Source organism: Daucus carota, chromosome 6 (genome assembly GCF_001625215.2).
Source record: "Daucus carota subsp. sativus chromosome 6, DH1 v3.0, whole genome shotgun sequence".
NCBI lineage: Eukaryota > Viridiplantae > Streptophyta > Magnoliopsida > Apiales > Apiaceae > Daucus > Daucus carota.
In genome coordinates this window covers 11,023,215-11,044,638 of record NC_030386.2, presented here as the reverse complement: position 1 = coordinate 11,044,638, position 21,424 = coordinate 11,023,215, and the positions used below count along the sequence as shown (strand labels likewise).

At 38.5% G+C, this 21,424-nt stretch overlaps 1 protein-coding gene and 1 non-coding gene across 2 annotated transcripts; one reads left to right on the top strand and one right to left on the bottom strand.

Annotated features, from left to right (window-relative positions):
• Positions 1-1,561: 1,561 nt before the first annotated feature.
• LOC135147427 (small nucleolar RNA R71) lies at positions 1,562-1,668 on the bottom strand. The gene has a single exon (XR_010285004.1). It is a non-coding gene; the product is annotated as a small nucleolar RNA R71 (small nucleolar RNA).
• A 6,186-nt stretch (positions 1,669-7,854) lies between these two features.
• LOC135147193 (uncharacterized) lies at positions 7,855-8,976 on the top strand. The gene has a single exon (XM_064080045.1). The coding sequence runs from the start codon at positions 7,855-7,857 to the stop codon at positions 8,974-8,976; it is 1,122 nt and encodes a 373-aa protein (XP_063936115.1).
• Positions 8,977-21,424: the final 12,448 nt, after the last annotated feature.

The window sequence follows — 21,424 nt, the reverse complement described above, 5'->3', positions numbered from 1 at the left end:
TAAAGGCCAGAAAGTGTTGCTGAAAGTGAAAAAAAGGGCTATGGTAACACTTTCTCACTAAATGCAAACAAACCAATCTGAAATACACCAGCCAAACAGTAAATTTACTCAAAATAACAAATTTTCAAGAAAAATCAAGAAAACCACAAAAACCTCATAAAAATCCAAACTTCATTCACAATTCCACTAAATTCAAAACAAAACCATCTCATATATACTATCTAAACATAAAATTTACTCAAAAAAATCAAGCGAATACAAGAAAACCAGGTTAAGCTCATAAAATCCAAACTTTTCAAGACCTTAATGAATAGAGAAAATCATACCTGTAGAAAACCCGATTGAAAACCCTAATTCAAGATCCGATAGAAAACTCGATTCAAAACAAGACTCGATCCAAGACCTAATTAAAACCCAATTGAGAGTGAAGTTCCGAATGAGAGTGCAGACCCGATGGCAGACTCAATTGATGAGAGTTCAGATAAATGAGTGAGCGGTGAATGAGTGAGTGGGTGAGTGTTTTGAGTGAGTGAGTGGCGAGTGGTGATTTTCAGAGAGATGAGAAAGAAAGATAGAGGTGATTTCCAGAGAAATGAGAGAAGGTGAGTTTGATTGAGCGGTGAACCGAGAGAGGTGAGCGACTGTTTTTAGTTTATTTTAGTTTTGGGGCAAGATAGTTGTGTACTTGTGTGTATTATATCTCCCCCCTTTGTTTTGAAATAATGACAACCTCCCGCGCACATCATCGATCTAAATAATTCAGTTATTAGTTACATTTTTTTTAATATCAACTGTAACACCAAATATAATGTTACCATAGATGTCTCATCATATCTACCGTTACACCAAATTATATCAATAGTTACACTAAAAAAATGTGTAGGCAAATGTATGCTAAAGTAGTTTTGAAACACTTATGGTAACATTTTATCTTGTAACACTAAAAAAATTTGTTACAATAGGTCATATATGGTGTAGTGTGTTATATTTTAGTTTATTTGCTTGTCATTAGTGGTCATTAAAGTTCACTGACTTGGATTCTTTTCTCACCGTAGTTCGTTTGTGTGTGTTTCAGGTACTTGAGTGACGTGTATGCGAACATGTTCTCAGGCTCACAAGGAAGCATTGGCAAAAGCAGAAACGATAGTGAGTACTACAATGGGTGATCAACCACCAGTGGCGGATGATACGTAGTCTCTTAAGGCTTTCTCTGAGCCTAAAATCAATGATATTCAGTCGAGCATTGTCAGGCCAGCAATCCAGGCCACCACTAGTTTTGAGATCAAACCGAGCACTATTCATATGGTACAGAACTCAGTGCAGTTTGGGGGGTTCTTTAATAGAGGATCCTAATATGCATATTCAGGAGTTTATTGAGATCTGCGACACTTTCAAGTTCAATGGTGTTACTGAAGATGCCATCAAATTGAGGCTGTTTCCATTTTCTTTGAGGGATAAAGCAAAGGGATGGTTGCATTCTCTTCCTACAGGATCTATTACGACATGGGAGGATCTGGCTCAGAAATTTCTTACTAAGTTCTTCCCTATGGCCAAAACAGCTACAATCAGGAATGCTATCACTCAATTCTCTCAGCTATCTGGTGAAACTTTATGTGAAGCGTGGGAACGCTACAAGGTGATGCTTCGAAAGTGCCCACATCATAGGATGCCTGATTGGATGGTGATTAACTACTTCTATAATGGTTTGGGACCTCAATCGAGACCAATGCTCGATGCAGCATCAGGTGGAGCTCTATGGGATAAGAACTATGCGGAGGCTTATGAGTTGATCAAGATGATGGCTGCGAATGAATATCAGAATCCTACTCAGTGTCTTCATCAGGGCAAAGCAGCAGGGATTCTGGATGTTGATGCTACTTTCAGCCATAGCTGCTCAGATTAAGGCTCTTACTATGAAGGTGGATTCTTTGGAAAATTTGGGAATTCAGCAGCCACCTTTAATTTGTGAGCTTTGTGCCGGTGCACATTCTTCTGATCAGTGTGCTATATCTAGTGAATCCGCTAAGTTTGTGAGCAACTTCCAGAGGTCTCAACAGCCAGCTCCAACCACTTATCATCCCAATAATCGGAATCATCCGAATTTCAGCTGGAGCAACAATCAGAACTTCATGCCACACCTGCAGCAACAGTTTCAGCAGCAAAGAGTTAGACCTTTCAACCCTTCCAGTTTTCAACAACAAATTGCACCGAAGCAGCAATTCCATCTATCCGGATTCCAGCAACAAAATCATGGGGTGGCTGGACAATCTTCCAACGAAAGATCTAAATTGGAAGAATTGAGACTAATTGTGACATCCCTCAAATCACTGTTTAAAATAACTTTTGATAATCAACTATTCATAAACCACTGTTTAAGAAATCCCTAAATACTCAGTATCCACCCTTGTCGACTAAATTTCCATGTATTTAGTTGCCGAGCCGGCATGACAATGATGAGTTGAATAAATAAGAAGATCTCAACTCATTCTTGGCTCTAACTATCATCGAGCAACAAATGCTTCAACGGCAATATGAACTTCGAATTAGTTTGTAAAACTTTTCTGAAACTTAATGCTAATAAAGAATAGCATTAATATATAAACCTTCCACAACATTTTTAGGGATTGGAATAATTTAACGCTATGCTATAGCCGATGATCAGTCGCGAGATAGCACCGGATCATGCACCAAGCATGTCACCAAATTTTATGGGATCCAAGGCACACTTTGGCCTAAATTGTAACTAGACCGGCGTTCGGTCCCCGAGGGTACTTCCAATCACAAAATAAGAAAGGTATCGAAATAATCGACAATCTTATTTTATATCAAAATCATAATACTAACCGTTAGATTAACGGTTCAGCATTTCTAAAATATTTAAATAGAAGTTCTTTCCAAGGGAAACATTTCTATAAAACAACAATTGATAAAATATCGTAGACAGTGTGTAAGTGTACACATTTTAAAATGATGTAGTAAGTAACAAGAATTTGCAAGCTCGATACCTTTTAAGGCGATTCATAAAATATAAGCCAAAGAAAATGGGGTAGTTGAAATTCTCAAAACAAATATTTTATGAGCTTTTTCGGCTCATCTATTTAAATAAGGAAGGAAAAAGGATTTTTAATAAATTATTAAACTTAGGTATATATATTATGTGCAGTACCACAAGTATGTTTCGAGAAAAATCAATAAAATATTTTAAATCACAGGATAAATGTATGAATGCTTGCGGGAAATACTGGTCATGCATAGATAGAAAACTGCAATATTAAAAGAGGGAGTTGAAATACTTGCTCTTAAAATATAAGAGAAGAATAAGGAATACTTGCCTTTGACAGAAAACAAGTGACACACAGTCACTCTACTCGAGATTTCTATATTGGCCTCAATTGCTAAACTCTGCAATGATTATATTCTACTGGACTATCTTACGGCACAATCTGGCCTTATCGAGCTATTTCTGACTTGCCTTGCAACACTATTTGCTGGCTTCTGAAAGTCTTTGATGCACGTGTCTCAATCAACTATATATGACAATAAAATGATACTCAGTTGCAGCACACTCCAGAGTGTCGTCGAATTGCAGAATCGAAATTATATTACTACCCTTCGTAACATAAACAAATAATATATATAGAGTATATACAAATAGTGTCAAACAGTTGAACACGTAGTCACATCAGCACGTATCAATTAGCACAGTGACAATATAATCTAGTAATCATGTATATAATCTTATATCTTATTGTATACAAACAATTAGCACAGTGACAATATATCCCTGGCTAAAATCCAATTTAGAAAAATAATCCAAACCAATCTGAATCACAAATCCAATTGTAATTCATTCACATCTCAAATCGATTCAGACTTTAATCAAAATAAAATAATAAAACTTGGAACACACGTCCTCTAAAATTGAGCGATCCCAAAACACAACAGCACAATAATCTCTGTCCAAAATAGTCTTATTTATTCCGTTAATTCAATTAAATATACAATTAATCCTTACAATAGAAAAATAATTCTTGAAATAAAAATAATTCATCGGGACTAGAGAATTAATCCTCAACCTAATCAGTTAATTCATTTTATAAAGTGGACTATCCCGGGATCGCAGCTAAAAATCAACAATAAAATCTCAACTCAATGCTCTATCTTCTGGTATTTGTCAAAATTCCATAACTTCACATCTTCACATAAAACCTTTTCCATTTTAAACTTTGACATGATATCTTGCCATCCTCAAAATTTCAGCTTAAACCGATTAGTATAGCTAGGTCAAATACTCGCGCAAAGATGGTACTCAAATTTATCTCAGCAAGGCAAAATAGAATTATATCATTATCACAGCCACTCTCCGAAATTCACTGTAAATCGTAGGATTATTATTTTGACATGAAACCACCTCTGGGATCTTCTATACTCAGTATACTATCATCCCTACAAATTTCAATTTGAACTAAGGTATTTAGCTAGGTGAAACATTGCTCCAAAGTTCAGTGTTCAGTGAATTCGCAGGTTACCAACCACCTATACTAAAACTGCCATAACTCCTAGCTCATTACTCCGATTGATGCAAAACCAGCGCCCAAATAAACTAGGAATGATAAACTACAATTTTCATTCAGTATTCGATCACCCAATAATAATAAAACTCCTCCGAAATAGTGCACAGAAAACTGGACAGCAACTTAAACTCCCCCTCTGTTTTCTTACCCTTTGAAAAACCCAACCACCTCTAAGTCTTCCCCGCGTCAGATTCCGGCCAGCCGCCGCCGGAACCTCACTGCCACCATCTCTCTCCTCCCTCTCTCTCAAAAACACGGCTGCAACACCACACCCTTCGTTTCTCAATATCAAAATCGCGGCCTCACGACCTGCTTCCAATCACCTCCACCCGATCTCCGTGCACCACTCTCGCAGCAACAACCACCGCGCTGCCGCTATCCCCAACGCGCCCCGTCAACCCCCACCGCGTGCCAACTCCAATCAGCCATCCACCACCAGCTCAAACAATCACCACCAGCCAACAAACACAATATATATACATACACACAGAGTACAACACATGCATAAGCACAGTTTAATATATGTAGTTAGATCCTCACCCGGCTTAAAGGATTGAACTGACTGAATTAGAAAACCCTATCCATGCTCTCTCTCTCTTCTCGATCTCCCCCAATTTGCACCGCCTGTTCTTTATTATTTTTCTGGGTGTTTTTAGAGTTTCCGATTTATATACTTACAAGCAATAGCAACGTTGCACACACGTATATACCACGCAGTTCTCATTTCTACTTTTAATAAAACTAATATTACACCCCAATTTATATAAAAAGTTATATTTAATTATTAACCAAAATTTTGGGGTTCAAAATATTTTTCGAAAACTCAAACTAAAAATACCCAAAACTAGAATAAATCCGTGAAAAGTTTTGTTTTTAAATACTTTAAAATAATTATTTGCAAGATTTATAATTATTTTTAAATCCCTTAAAATATAAAAATACCAAAATTGGAACATTCTGGTAATTCTAGTTGGACAAAATTTTGTAATAAAATAAACAGAGATTTAATATTTTTAAATAAAAAAAACTCTGATTTATAAAAATCTAATAAACACGATTTCTAAACTACTCACTCGGACATAAAATAAGCAAATAAAATTGCTCATTTAACATGTACCACAATTAAGTCAAATAATCACATAATGACACTAACTCACAAAATTATTTTTGAAAACCAAAAATTGGAATAAAATATAATATTTCATTCCTCCTCTTTTTAGAAAATGAATAACAACTAATTATTAATTAAAGAAAAACCCGGGTCATTATACTAATGGTTAAAAGCCAAACGGTGTCAATCAAGACTTTATTGAACCAGATTGGGCAGATTGCTAACCCGTTGATTAACAGACCACAAAGAACTCTACCTAGTGATACCGAGGCCAATCCGGGTAAGAAGGAAGTGAAAGAACAGGTACAGGCAGTCACTTTGAGGTCCGGAAAGGTTACGAAGAAAAAAGAGTCGGCAACAGAGCATAACAAGGAAGAGAGCAATCAGCAGGTTGAAATACCCGTGCTCTCATCTGCGTCAAATAGTGGAAAAACTGTTGTTGAAGCTGATCTAAAAGAAAACAACGAGGAAGCAAGCAAGGAGGCACCTGAAAAAGCTAGTCCTAAGTCTGATGATAGGGTCAAGCAAGTATATCCACCTCCCCCTTTTCCGAAGAGACTTCAGAAGCATAAACTCGACAAACAATTCGCTAAATTTCTAGAGGTTTTCAAGAAATTACAAATCAACATACCGAGTTATGCTAAATATATGAAAGGTACTCTATCTCGAATAGGCTCTAGAACAAATGCCGAGTTATGCTAAATATATGAAAGGTACTCTATCTCGAAAACTCAAACTTGAGGAATTGGAGACTGTAGCTTTGATCGAGAAGTGTAGTGCGGTGTTGCAGCGGAAATTTCCCCCGAAGCTGAAGGATCCGGGAAGTTTCACGATACCATACACTATTGGCAAGTTATTTTTCGACAAGTGCTTGTGTGACTTGGGAGCTAGTATCAATCTGATGCCATTATCTGTCTTCAAGCAACTTGGTCTGCCGGAGCCGAAACGTACAAACATGTCCTTACAACTGGCTGATCGGTCCATCACATACCCGAGAGGTATCGTGGAAGATGTCTTAGTAAAGGTGGATAAGCTCATCTTCCCTGCTGATTTTGTCATTCTAGACTTTGAGGAGGATAAGAATATTCCCATTATCTTGGGAAGGCCGTTCTTAGCTATAGGCCAAACTTTGATCGATGTGCAAAAAGGAGAGCTTACAAGGAGAGTTCAAGATCAGAGTGTCACTTTTAAGGTGTTCAACGCAATGAAATTTCCAACCGACGAAGAAGAATGCTTTAAGGTGGAGCCACTAGAAGCTGTTGAAAATTCTGAGATGGAGCAAAAGCTAAAGCCAGGTACCTTAGAGAGAGTCTTAACAGGGGATTCTGATTTCGAAGATGAAGGAGTACCAGAGCTTAAAAATTTTCAGGAGCATCTTAAACCATCTTAAACCCTCAGAACTCAGGTATGAATAGGATTCACTTGTTGGCTGCATGTGATCCAGATAACCCGATCCCCCCATTCACCGAAGAGATCATGGCAACAAGGATTTCTCGAAAGTTCAAATTGCCCATAATTAAGGCGTATGATGGAACGGGTGACCCCGCGAATCATGTACAAACCTTCATGAATGCATTGTTGTTGCAACTAGTCACGGAGGCCATCAAGTGTCGAGCTTTTCCCCAAACCTTGAGCGGGATGGCACAACACTGGTATAGTCGACTACCCCCTAACTCTATATCCTCGTTTGGAGATTTGAGCCGAGCTTTCATAGGCCAGTTTATTGGGAGTAAGACACATGCTAAGAGTTCAGCCTCTTTGATGAACCTTCACCAAGGCAGGAACGAATCCCGTAGAGACTATATGAATAGGTTCACTAGGGAGGCGCTCAAGGTCTCGGATTTAGACCAGAAAGTAGCAATGATTGCCCCACATCATGGAATCACGGATGATAATTTCCGCCGATCACTAGACAAGAGGGCCCCTGACAACATGAATGAACTCCAAGAGAGGGCCGGGAAGTATATCAAGGCCGAGGAAAGCCTGAAGAAATCCAAAAATAACTAGGGACCGACCCCGAACCCAAAGAAACGTGGAAACGACACCGAGTACAACACGGATAATAAGTATTCAAAGACAGGGGATGGGGATAAGTCCCCCACCAAAAAGAGAGCAGGACCAAGGTTCACTGAGTATGCAAGGCTGAATGCCCCTACGAGTCAGATCCGGATGGAAATTAAGAAAGAGGGAAGTGTTCAATGGCCGAAGCCTATTAGGACTGACCCTGAAAAGAGAAACAAGGACTTGTACTGCATGTTTCATAAGGATACGGGACATAAGACCGATGATTATCGGCAGTTGAAGGATGAGATTGAGTTCTTGATCCAGAAAGGCAAGTTGTCCAGGTATACTAGGGATGCGGATAGGAATCCCCGAGACAATGATAATCGTGGAAAAGACAACGGTGATAGGGATATGATAAACCAGCCTAGAGGGCCTGTGATCAATGTAATCTCTGGAGGAACGACCGCAACAGGCTTGTCTAGTAACTCACGAAAAGCTTATGCTCGTGAAGTGATGTGCATTGTTGGAGAGCCCCCGAAAAGGGCAAAAATTGAGTTTGCTCTAGCTATCGACAATTTAGATCTTGACAGGGTGAAATTTCCCCATGATGATCCTTTGGTAATTACCCCAGTGATTGGAAACTCGTGTGTAAATAGAGTACTCGTCGATAGTGGAGCCTCAGTAGAGATCTTATTTCATGATGCATATGAAAAGATGGGATATTCTGATTCACAATTGACACCTTCAGATATGCCTATATACGGCTTTAATAACGTGGAGACAAAGATTAAAGGAATGATCCAACTACCCGTGACAATGGGCACCGAGCCTAGACAGGCCACATGTATGTTGAATTTTTTGGTCGTTAAGGCTTCATCAACCTACAATGCTATCCTCGGAAGGACATGGATACATGCTTTTAAAGCAATCCCATCCACCTACCACTCGAAGATAAAATTCCCTACCAAGAACGGAGTGGGAGAAGAAATAGGAGATCAAAAAATGGCTAGAATTTGTTATGTGGGGGCTCTGAAATCCGGAGGCACTAGGGGGCAGGTTCTCCCAATTGAGGACTTGGATGTCCGAGAGGAAGAGGAAAGAAGAGGGAAGCCTGCTGAGGACTTGGTTCTCATCTCCCTATATCCGGATGAGCCCGAGAAGGCGACCTATGTAGGGGCGTCGCTCCATGAGGATGTGAAATCCGAATTTGTGAAATTCTTGAGGAACAACCGGAAGTGTTTACTTGGACCGCTGCTGATATCCCAGGGATTGATCCCCTCTTTATGACACACACGCTTAATGTGAACCCATATAGAAAACTCGTGAAACAAAAGAAAAGAAATTTTGCCCCTGAGAGGCAAGAAGCCATAAAACAAGAGGTCAATATGCTTTTGGAAGCAGGTTTTATAGAAGAAATCTAAGTCCCAGAATGGCTATCCAACCCAGTCATTGTCAAGAAAGCTAATGCAAAGTGGAGGATGTGTGTAAACTTCACAGATCTGAATGATGCTTGTCCTAAGGACTATTTTCCACTCCCAAGAATAGATACTCTGATTGATGCTACAGCTGGGCACAAGATGTTAAGATTTATGGATGGCTTTAGTGGATACAACCAGATCCGAATGAATAAGGACGACATTCCTAAGGTATCATTCATCACTGATTTTGGTGTCTTTTGTTATTTGGTTATGGCGTTTGTTAGGCCGAATAAACTCACTATATAAGATAATATAGTGAGCACAATCAATATCAAAACACAAGTATAAGAGAATAAATCACTAAACTCTTATTCACAAATCACAGTAGCTTACAAATAATCTCTTAGTGATTTATATTTTATCACTAAGAGCTGCTAGGTTACACGAATGATATTCAATTGATAACTCTTCTAGAGTAAACCCTAAGCTGTGATTATATACACAGTTTCATGATATCTACTGATTGATTTACAATTATCTGCTTCCTAAAATAATCTAATCAGTAGCTATCCTTTTCTTGTTCTGATTTGCATATCTTCCTTAATATTCTCCTTTCTTGTTTATCCAGATCCTCTCCTAGAAATCAGCCGCCTGCAAACTATGACCTTCATATAAACTCTGGTCCAGCTGGCAGTCATTAAACTCTGATTTCCAGATAAACTCTGATCTTTGAATCTGCACTCTAAACAAGTTAAATACCTGTGACATCATCAAATATGTAACAATCTCCCCCAACTTGTACATTAGACAGAATGAACAAATTCTATATATTTACTGATGATGTCAAAAATAATCAAGGACAAATGCATGAACTAATTACAACTTACAGAACCAGCAAAAGCTAACTATCCAATCAGTCTATATCCATAGCTTTCCTTGACAAACTGAGTGATCAGATCTTCTTCAATTTGTCTCAGAGTCTGTATCATCTGAGCTTTGATAGTCTTCAATTCTTCATTGTATTCTCCTGTCTGGTATATAGCTGATCTCAAGGCCCTTGCCTTGCATCTTTTCATGGCTTCTCCCAGTTGAATAGCTCCTGGTCTGTCAGCTTCATTATTGTAACCCAAAATTCTGGTTCCTGCTATAGTCTCCATAACAGAGCTATTTTTCTCCATATTAATCTCTGAACCATCTTCTTGAGTTATCTTAGGAACATACTCTGCATCAGAACTTATCCCATAAAATCTTCTTTTCTCTCGGATAGTTCTTTTCAACAGCTCAGACCATCTCTTGGTTGCTTCATTCTTTATTTCAAGTATATAGTGAATATGCTCAAGTTCCCTCAGAGATTTTACCAATAGATCAGCTTCAGAAATTCTGTAAACTCTGCCAGATTCCAAAAATATAGCAATTTTCTCTTTATCTTCTGGCCCATCATGAGTATCCATCAGAATTTGGACTGACTCTATTTTGTCAAGGTCTTTTTGTGTTACAACTTCTCCAGTCTTCTCAGTGAGAGGATATGGGTCTTTGAAGACAGTTGCTGCACTAGTCTAAATCTTCTCTTTCTTGTGACCTAGACCAGTTGTGTCCCTTGCTTCCTTTCCTCTTGTTCCTTTATCTCTGATCTGTGTGAACAAAGAGCTTTCCTTGTACTGTCCTGTACCAAGGCTTCCAAACAAGCTCTTCTTCTTTGATTCAGCTGTGTCAACTTGAGCCTTGTCAGAGGTTGTCTTTATCCAGGTGGTTTTTACTTCAGCTGGATTCAGCTGAATTTCCTTCAAGTTTTCAGCTTGAGCAGTGTCAGAGGCTAAATTCTGATCAGTAGACTCAGAAATTGTTGCAAGAGTCTGTGTTGCTTCTGACTCATCCTTCTTTTCAGATGGAACACCATCTATAACATTCTTCCCTTTTCCACTAGAATCAGAGTCAGAATTTTTCTGGTAAACTCTGGGCTTATTGATGTCAGCATAATTTACTTCACTTATCACTATTCCTTTTCTTCTTGAAGATGGTAATTTCTTTGAGGAATCAGTGATCTGTTTCTTTTCATCAGACTTTGCTTTGCTGATCTTCTTCTTTTCTGCAGCCAACCTTTCTTCTTCTTTTCTGATATCTTCAATTGATACTCCAGGATTCTCTTCTTCAAATAAGTTCTTTGCAACTGCTTCATCAAAATCCAGTTGTGTAGGAGCTTTGTAGAATAATGTAGTTTCCTTTCCCTGAATCTTCACATTATGGCTCAAGATCTTGGATTCAGGATCACCAATCTCAATCAATTGCTCAGAAAGAGCTCTTGATTCATTGTCAGCTAGAATCAGAGGTTGAGATTTAGACTGAGTAGTCTGAGTCTGTTTTGAGCTGCTTCCAACCTTTTCTCTTCTATTTTCTTCAGCCTGAGTGTGTAACACTATTTCAGAGTTTGACTTTTCAGGGTTTGACTTTGTGTTGCCATCTCTCTTCTTTTCTTCATGCTTTTCATCATCATCTGACTTCTGTTGCTGATCCATTTTGCATTTGTCTTGTGGTACTTTCTCCCCCTTTTTGACATCAGCAGAGGTGAGAAGTTGAACCAGCTGAGCTACTGAGGAGCTCAAGTTAGCCAGAGTTTGCTGCATGGAGCTTTGAGTAGCTTCAATAGATGATAGTCTAGCTTCCACTGATGAAGGTGGAGCTCTGAACATTCTCCTTGAATATGTCAGTGTGCAGACCTTGTTCGGTGCAGACATAGATTGAGGAATTGAAGAGACAGGACCTGGTGAAGGAGTCTTAACAGGTGAAGATACTCTGACTGGAGAGATTTCTCTATCAGATTTGGTTTCTCTGAGTTGAGCAGAAATATCAGCTATCAGAGATGGTAAGTCAACAGTTGGAACATAGGTTATCTCTGTATCATCATCATAATAATCATTATCTTCTGCTATGATGCTTACTGTGTGAGAACCCAGAGTACCTGTAGCTTCTTCAGAGTTTACCTTGTCTGAGACCTCCTGAACAGGAGCTGCAACATGTGTCTCAACTGGAATCAGAGGTTCTTGATCAAACTCTGGAATTTTAGGTGCAGGTTGTTCTGGAGCTTCTTCTGATAAGGGCACAGCAGTTGTTGGTGATGTAGGAGGCAAGGTGTCCTCTGACTGAGCCAGAGTATCAGGAATGGCGTCTGACATATGAATATCAGCTTCTGGAGATGAAGTGGTCAGAGGAACTGTAGAGAGTGGTTCCACCATCACAGGATCAGAGACTGTGACCATTTCAAGAGAATTAACCGCTGACTTCAGAGGTGGATCTACAGTTAGATCAGTGATTGATGTAGGCTTAACCTTCTTCCTTGGTCTGGAGACAAGAGGTGTTGGTACAGTTTCATGATCTGAGTCAGAGTCTGAGATTTTCTATAAGAATCTTCTCTTCCTGGGTGGAGGAGAAGATTTAGAAGGGGATTTAGAAGATCTCAACACTCTGGTTGGTGAAGATGTTACAACTGGCCCTTTTTGGGAAGGACCAGAGGATGGTTGATGGTCAGATTTTACAACTGGCCCTTTTTGGGAAGGACCAGAGGATGGTACATCTTGTGGCTGTTGGGAAGAAGAAGGTATATTCTCATCAGAGAATAAGGGTTCATATTTATCTGGCATTACCAGCTTCAATTTGTCCTGTACAGTTACAGGAATAGCAAATACAGGAGCATTGGGCTTCTTACAATCCTTTTTAATTAAATCAGTAAATGCACGCTTGGTAATTTTAAAAGGCAACTCATTACCAGTTTCAGGAATAGGAACAGTAGGGAAGCAATAAGAGAATATCAGCTGACAAAATCTAGCATAGTAAACAATGTTCATATTCTCTGTTCTCCTATCACCTATAGATCTCAAAATAGAAGTTGCTAAATCAAACTTGAGATTGTGGATCAGAGAATACCCAATTTGTTGACTGAAGATGGGTATGGCATCGAAATTGCTGTATTTGTTGGCAAATGCTCTGGTGATGCAGTCATAAAAGAAACTCCACTCCTTGCATAGGTGTGGACTTTTGAGCTCTCCCATTTTGTCAGTGTTCCCTGAGTACCCAAAGAATATCATCATATCTCTTAAAGTCTGAGTGGATACAGAGGAGTTGAACTTGTTGTGATTAGGAAGATGAAGAGCCTTCCTAACTGTTGCTGGGGACACAAAATATTCTTGACCTTCATATTCACAGGTCAGAGATGGTGAACCATGATCACCTCCATCATCATATCTGGCAGTCCTCCAGAAAGTGAGCACTTGAGAAGGGCTGAAAGACTCAGGCTGAGTCAGAGCATACATGAGCTCACTATGAGCGAGGAAGTCCTGAATCAAGTGAAACTCTGACGGGGCTTCAGTATTATCAAGAATAGCTGCATAGTTGTTGGTCACGAACTTGGCACCATCGAATTCAAATGCAGTGGTCGACATTTTCTGAAAAATGAGAGTGCAGGTAAGGTGTTTGACAAATTTCTGATGAGAAAATGAGATGAGAGTTTGAGAGAGAGAGAGAGAGAGAGAGAGTAGAAATCGTGTGTAAAAAGTGAAAATAATTTTCAAGATCGATATATATGTGTGTATACACGACGTACTGACTCTCAGTGTTAGTGGGACACGTGGCAAACTCTGAACGGTAACAAAAATGGTAGTGGAGCAGTAATTATGAGTAAGCGTGTGAATCTGTACAACTGTGTAACATTTACCGAGAAGACACAATTATTCACCGTGTTTTTCTCCACTCAGGAATTCAAAAGGATTTTGTACCGTTTGACAGTAAATTCTAATATTCACCTGACCAATATTCATTTAATTTAAACTCCGACTTGAATCAGAAGTTTGACCATTGACCAGAGTTTAAATAAATTGCAGATTATGAGACAAAACAGCGATTAGTTATAAAATCTTGCATTAATTAGAGATAAATAAGGAAAATCTGACAGCCAATTTTTCCTCAGAGTTTGCAAACAATTATTTGAAATTAATCAAAAATCACTCAATGTCATAAATTTTTGTTAATCACAGATGTGGAATGAGAGGTGTGTGTTGTCATGATTATTCTAATTGCAACAGAGATTGACAAATTTCTTGAATAAAATTAGAAAGAATCAGATGTACAGAAGATGTTTTAACCACCTCATAAGCCGAGTGTCTCACACATTGGATCAGAGTTTAGAGTTTCTCTCGTTTGTAAGACAAGTATCTCTTGAAAGGAAACTTCTCAGGGTAAGTGAGTCATAACCTCCATCAGATTTTTGTTTCAGTGTATTTCTCCAGTAATCAGAGAATGTGAAAGGTCACCAAGAAAAAATACAGTTTTCTGATGCATTTTGCTTAATACCAGCAGTGCACATGGATCTTTCCTTTCACAGAATTTCTAAGATCTCAAAGGAGTACCTGAAATTTCTTTCTTTTCTTTTCTTTTCTTGTCTTTTCTTTTCTTTTTCTTTTCTGAGAGGAAACATATTTGTGATCCATATCTAAGACCTAATTACTCTTAGCTCATAAGGGGAGTAAAGCAAATTCTTCACTGAATACTTATCTAATATTCAAGAAGTAAGGCAGTCTAAGTAACAAATTTTAATCATGTTTTGTGTAGCAAGGATTTCCACATATGTAATGTCTCAAAAGTCAGACTCTAATTCAAGTATTTGCAACATATTATACACAGGGATATCTCATATCAGTGAAAATTTATACCATCAGAGTTTGTCGGGTCAGAGTTTAAATATCAGAGTTTAGATCAGAGAATAACAGATGCAGTTGTAGATCAGGTTTAAAACAACAATTACTAACAGATATAATATTATGCAATGTGTCAGAGTTTAGAGAGGACCAGAAATCATCCCTAATTCGTTTACAAGTCTTGTAAATGTTGCTTCAGCTAGAGGTTTGGTGAAGATATCTACCAACTGCTGATCTGTTGGGACAAAGTGAAGTTCTACTGTCCCTTCCATCACATGCTCTCTGATAAAATGATATCTTATGCTGATATGCTTGGTCATGGAATGCTGTACTGGATTTCCTGTCATAGCAATAGCACTTTGGTTATCACAGTAAATAGGAATTTGAGTCAGAGTTAACCCATAGTCCAGTAGTTGATTCTTCATCCATAAAATCTGAGCACAGCAGCTTCCTGCAGCAATATACTCTGCCTCTGCAGTAGATGTTGAAATTGATTTTTGTTTCTTACTGAACCAGGAAACCAGTCTTCCTCCAAGAAATTGACAGCTTCCACTTGTGCTTTTTGTGTCTATTTTGCACCCTGCAAAATCTGCATCAGAGTTACCAATCAGTGTAAAGTCTGATTCTCTGGGATACCAGAGTCCCATCTCAACTGTTCCTTTGAGATATTTGAAAATTCTTTTGAGTGCTACAAGATGTGGCTCTCTTGGATCTGCTTGAAATCTTGCACAGAGACAGGTTGCAAACATGATATCAGGTCTACTAGCAGTCAGATATAGCAGTGAGCCTATCATACCTCTGTAGTTAGTAATTTCTACTGGTGATCCAGTATCTTTATCTAACTTAGTGGCTGTTGCCATTGGAGTGGTAGCAGCTGAGCTATCCTGCATGCCAAATTTCTTTAGCAAGTTTCTGGTATATTTAGACTGATTAATGAAAATACCCTCATCAGTCTGTTTGACTTGAAGTCCCAGAAAATAGCTCATCTCTCCCATCATGCTCATCTGATATCTGGACTGCATAAGCTTTGAGAATCTCTCACAGAGTTTAGGATTAGTAGATCCAAAAATAATATCATCTACATAAACTTGAACTAAAAGCAGATCATTACCATGGTTGAGATAGAATAAAGTTTTGTCAATAGTACCTCTGTTGAAACCACTGTCCAAAAGAAATTGAGCCAGAGTTTCATACCATGCTCTTGGTGCTTGCTTTAGTCCATACAGTGCTTTATCCAGTCTGTAGACATGATCTGGAAATTTTGTGTCCACAAATCCTGGAGGTTGTTCAACATATACTTCTTCCTCCAGCTCCCCATTGAGAAAAGCACTCTTTACATCCATCTGATAAACTCTGAATTTCTTGTGTGCTGCATAAGCCAAGAAAATTCTGATTGCTTCCAATCTGGCAACTGGAGCAAAGGTCTCATCATAGTCAATTCTTTCCTGTTGAGAATATCCCTTGGCTACCAGTCTGGCTTTATTTCTTGTGATTACACCATCACTGTCTGTTTTGTTTCTGAACACCCATTTAGTACTAACTATTGATCTGTTCTTTGGTCTTGGTACTAGTGTCCAGACTTTGTTTCTCTCAAATTCATTTAACTCCTCCTGCATGCTGTTACCCAGTCTGCATCTTTTAAGGCTTCTTCCACTTTCTTTGGTTCTGTCTGAGATAAAAATGAGTGAAATAAGCATTCATTTGCTGTTGCAGTTCTGGTTTGTACTCCAGCATCTGGATCTCCAATTATCAGATCTGGTGTGTGAGACTTTGTCCATTTCCTTTCATGTGGCAGTTGACTTCTGGAACTAGATCCTCCCCCATAATCCATGCCAGTATGATTTTGATTCTCTGATGCCTCTCCCCCATTATTCATGCTATCTCCATGATCATTCTGAGTTTCTGATGCTCCCCCTGAAGATGTGTTCTCATGATTCTTTGATGTAGAATGATCAGAGTTTGAGGAGTCAGAATCAGAGTTTGAGTTTTCTGCCGAGTCTGCAACATTTTCATCCAGATTTTCATTGTGAAAGTGCTCCCCCTCAACATGTGCTTGAGGTTGATGTGTTGGAGTGACATACTCTGATATGATCTCAGAGTCAGAGTTTATGGAATCATAGAATGCATCTTCATCTTCAAATCTCAGTTGCTCATGATCAGCAAAATCTTCCATTCCAGTAATTTTCTTATCATCAAAGGACACATGAATGGATTCCATGATTACCCTTGTTCTCAGATTGTAAACTCTGAAGGCTTTTGTTGATAGAGGATAACCAACAAAGATTCCTTCATCAGCTTTTAAATCAAATTTGGTTAACTGTTCAGGATGATTTTTCAGAACAAAACATTTACACCCAAATATGTGGAAGTATTTGAGATTTGGTTTACTGCCTTTGACCATTTCAAATGGAGTTTTCCCATGCTTATTTATCAGAGTTGCATTCTGTGTGAAACAAGCAGTTTGCACAGCTTCAGCCCAGAAGTAAGTTGGTAACTTTGCTTCCTCCAACATGGTTCTAGCAGCTTCAATCAGAGTTCTGTTCTTTCTTTCTACAACACCATTTTGCTGTGGTGTTCCAGGTGTTGAGAATTCTTGTTTAGTACCATTAGCTTTACAGAACTCTTCCATTTTTGAATTCTTGAACTCAGTGCCATTATCACTCCTGATGATCTTGACTGCATCTTTAGAACTTTTGTCCAGTTGTCTGACATGTTCAATTAGCAGAGTTGATGTTTCATCCTTGCTGTGTAGAAAATATACCCAAGTGTATCTAGTGAATTCATCAACAATAACCAGAGTATATCTTTTCTTTGCAATTGACATGATATTTACTGGACCAAAAAGATCAACATGAAGTAGATGATATGGCTCAAGAATTGAGGACTCAGTTTTACTTTTGAATGAGGTCTTTCTCTGTTTTGCTTTCTGACAGGAGTCACAGAGTCCATCTGGAGTAAAAACTGATTTGGGAAGTCCTTTCACAAGATCTTTCTTCACTAGCTCATTTATATTATTGAAGTTCAGGTGAGATAATTTCTTGTGCCAGTTCCAGCTTTCTTCAATACTGGCTCTGCCAAGTAGACAGATTGCAGAGCTTTCAGAGTTTAAAGAGAGCTTTGCTTCATAGATGTTACCATGTCTAAATCCTTTCAGAACAGTTTTTCCAGTGGTTTTGCTAACTACTTCACAATGTTCTTCAAAGAAATCGACATGATATCCTCTGTCACAGATCTGACTTATGCTTAACAGATTATGCTTAAGTCCTGAGACCAGAGCTACAGATTGAATGATGACATTTCCAAGATTGATATTGCCATATCCCAAAGTCTTCCCTATGTTGCCATCTCCATAAGAAACATTTGGGCCAGCCTTCTCCACAAAGTCTGATAGCAGGGCTTTATTTCCTGTCATATGTCCTGAGCATCCACTGTCCAGGACTAGGATATTTTTCCTGTTGCCCTTAGTTTCAACAGTCTCAGTGCTGTTGTCCATATTTGCCATCAAGGCATAGTTGACTTCTTCCTCTGATTCTGATGAGTCTGCCCAGCTTCCCTTCTTTGTGATAAAGGCTTGTTCCTTTTCTTTCTTGGCTTTCTTACACTCAGTTGCAAAATGGCCTTTCTCACCACAATTGAAGCAGGTGTATTTAGACTTATCAGTTTTTCCAGATTTTTCTTCTTTGCCTTCATTCCTTTTGAAGGCCTTCTTATCAGAGTTTCTGTCTTTCCTTGAGAACTTCTTCCCTTTGTTGAAGTTCTTGTATGCCATCTTCTTGAAGCTTTTCACCATCAGTGCTGCCAGCTGCAACATCTCAGTATCACTGTCATCAGAGTCTGATGGTATATCAGTGTCTGAGTCATCATCAGAGTTTGATGACTCAGTATCAGACTTTTTGACATGTGCTTTTCCTTTGCTTTTCACAGCTATTTCTTCTTGAACTTTTAGAGCAACTGGTTTGGGTTTCCCACCATGTCGTTTGCTCCATTTCAAGTTCATAAGTTTTCAATCTTCCAAAGATATCATCCAGAGACATCTCTTCAAGATTATGATTGTCTCTTATAGTGGTTACCTTCATATCCCATTTTTCAGGAAGAGCAAGCAGAAATTTGAGATTTGAATCTTCTAAATCATATTCTTTATCCACAAGAGACAAGTCATTCAGCAGCTTGACAAACCTGTCATAAAGATCAGTCAATGATTCACCAGATTTTGAATCAAAGTGTTCATACTCTTGAGTAAGTATGGTTCTTCTGTTCTTTTTGATGGCTTTGGTTCCTTGACATCTGACTTCCAAAGCATCCCATATTTCTTTTGCAGTTTTGCATCCAATCACCCTATTTGACATAGCATTATCCAGAGCACTGTGCAACAAGTGTTTTACTTTTGCATCTTTACTGATTGATGAGATGTCCTCAGGAGTATAGTCTTTCTTTTCTTTGGGGATCATCTTCTGAGGTTCATCTCCAACTGCAACAGAGAGCTTTGTTGGCATGTGTGGACCATCATAAATCCTGTCCAGGTACTCTGGATCTGTAGATTCCAGAAACATAGCCATTCTAACCTTCCAGATAGGATATTCAGATGCCCTGAGGACCGGAACCCTAAGTGACTCATATCTACTGTTTGAAGTTTGTGATTTCTCAGACATGATTGTGTGAATAAGATCTCACTGTAGGTATATCAACAGAGCTGGCTCTGATACCACTTGTTAGGCCGAATAAACTCACTATATAAGATAATATAGTGAACACAATCAATATCAAAACACAAGTATAAGAGAATAAATCACTAAACTCTTATTCACAAATCACAGTAGCTTACAAATAATCTCTTAGTGATTTATATTTTATCACTAAGAGCTGCTAGGTTACACGAATGATATTCAATTGATAACTCTTCTAGAGTAAACCCTAAGATGTGATTATATACACAGTTTCATGATATCTACTGATTGATTTACAATTATCTGCTTCCTAAAATAATCTAATCAGTAGCTATCCTTTTCTTGTTCTGATTTGCGTATCTTCCTTAATATTCTCCTTTCTTGTTTATTCAGATCCTCTCCTAGAAATCAGCCGCCTGCAAACTCTGACCTTCATATAAACTCTGGTCCAGCTGGCAGTCATTAAACTCTGATTTCCAGATAAACTCTGATCTTTGAATCTGCACTCTAAACAAGTTAAATACCTGTGACATCATCAAATATGTAACAGCGTTTGGTTTAAAGAATGCAGGAGCCACGTATCAACGCCTAGCAAATAAGATGTTTAAACATCTGATTGGCAAAACCATGGAGGTCTATGTTGATGATATGCTAATGAAGAGCTTGAACAAAGCTGATCACCTTGAGCACCTGAGAGAGGCTTTTAAGTCCTGAGGACACGTAAGATGATGTTGAATCCAGCCAAGTGTGCCTTTGGAGTTGGGTCTGGAAAACTTTTGCGTCTGATGGTCTCAAAAGGTGGGATTGAGGCCAACCCCGAGAAGATAAAGGCCATTCTTGATATGGAACTGTCTAAGTCTATAAAGGATGTTCAAAAGTTAACAAGAAGAATCACGACACTAGGACGTTTCATCTCGAAGTCCGGGGATAAGTGTTTGCCCTCCTTTAAGGCTTTGAAGAAAGTTAAAGATTTTGAATGGACAAGTGAGAGCCAGGAGGCCTTTGAGCAGTTGAAGAAGTATATGGCAGAGCCACCACTCTTGTCAAAGCCCATAGATGGAGAAACATTATATGTCTATTTATCTGAGAAAGCACTAAGTGCGGTCTTGGTTCGAGAGGATCGAAAAATCCAGAAACTCGTCTACTATGTTAGTAAGATTTTGCATGGAGCAGAGCTCAATTATTCTGTGATTGAGAAGTTTGTGTTAGGTCCTGGAACGATTGTAGAAGGGGGGGTTGAATACAATCGTCACTTAAAAAATAATCGCGGCGGAATAATCTGATTGAATATAAATTTGTTAATCAAATTTTAATTAATTAATATAACAATGTGAAAGTCGTTATATAATTAATATGTTTCGTTTTAATGTCACTAGTTCGTAGAATAAATTTGACAGAAAGTATTCTAACTTAGCGGAACAAAACAACCGAATGATCAAAGCACAGTAAATTGTGGATTTAACGAATAGCAAGTTTAGCACAACTTGAAAGCTTACAATGACTTTGAACAAGAACAAATGAATGGGGGAAGACCATATTCATAGGCAAATCCCATGAACAAGGCAAGACAAAGATTGACAAGACAATGCAAAGCTTGCTAAGACAATAGAATGCATTGTCTTGCCAAAACAAGCAAGGCAAGACAATCTAAGCTAAGGCAAGACAATGAAAAGGGAAGGTAAAACAATGTGAGCCAAGGCAAGACAATGAAAAGGGAAGGTAAGACAATGTGAGCCAAGGCAAGACAATGTAAAGGGAAGGTAAGACAATCAAATGGCTTGTCTTGGAAGCTAAGGATTAGACAATCTAATGGCTTGTCTTGGAAGCTAAGGATTTAGACAATCTTTGGGAAGGTAAGACAATCCTTTGGATTGTCTTACCTTGTTGTTTTAACTTAGACAATCAAATGGATTGTCTTTCCTTGTGGTCGAACAAGACAATACTTTTATATATTTAATTAATTAACCAA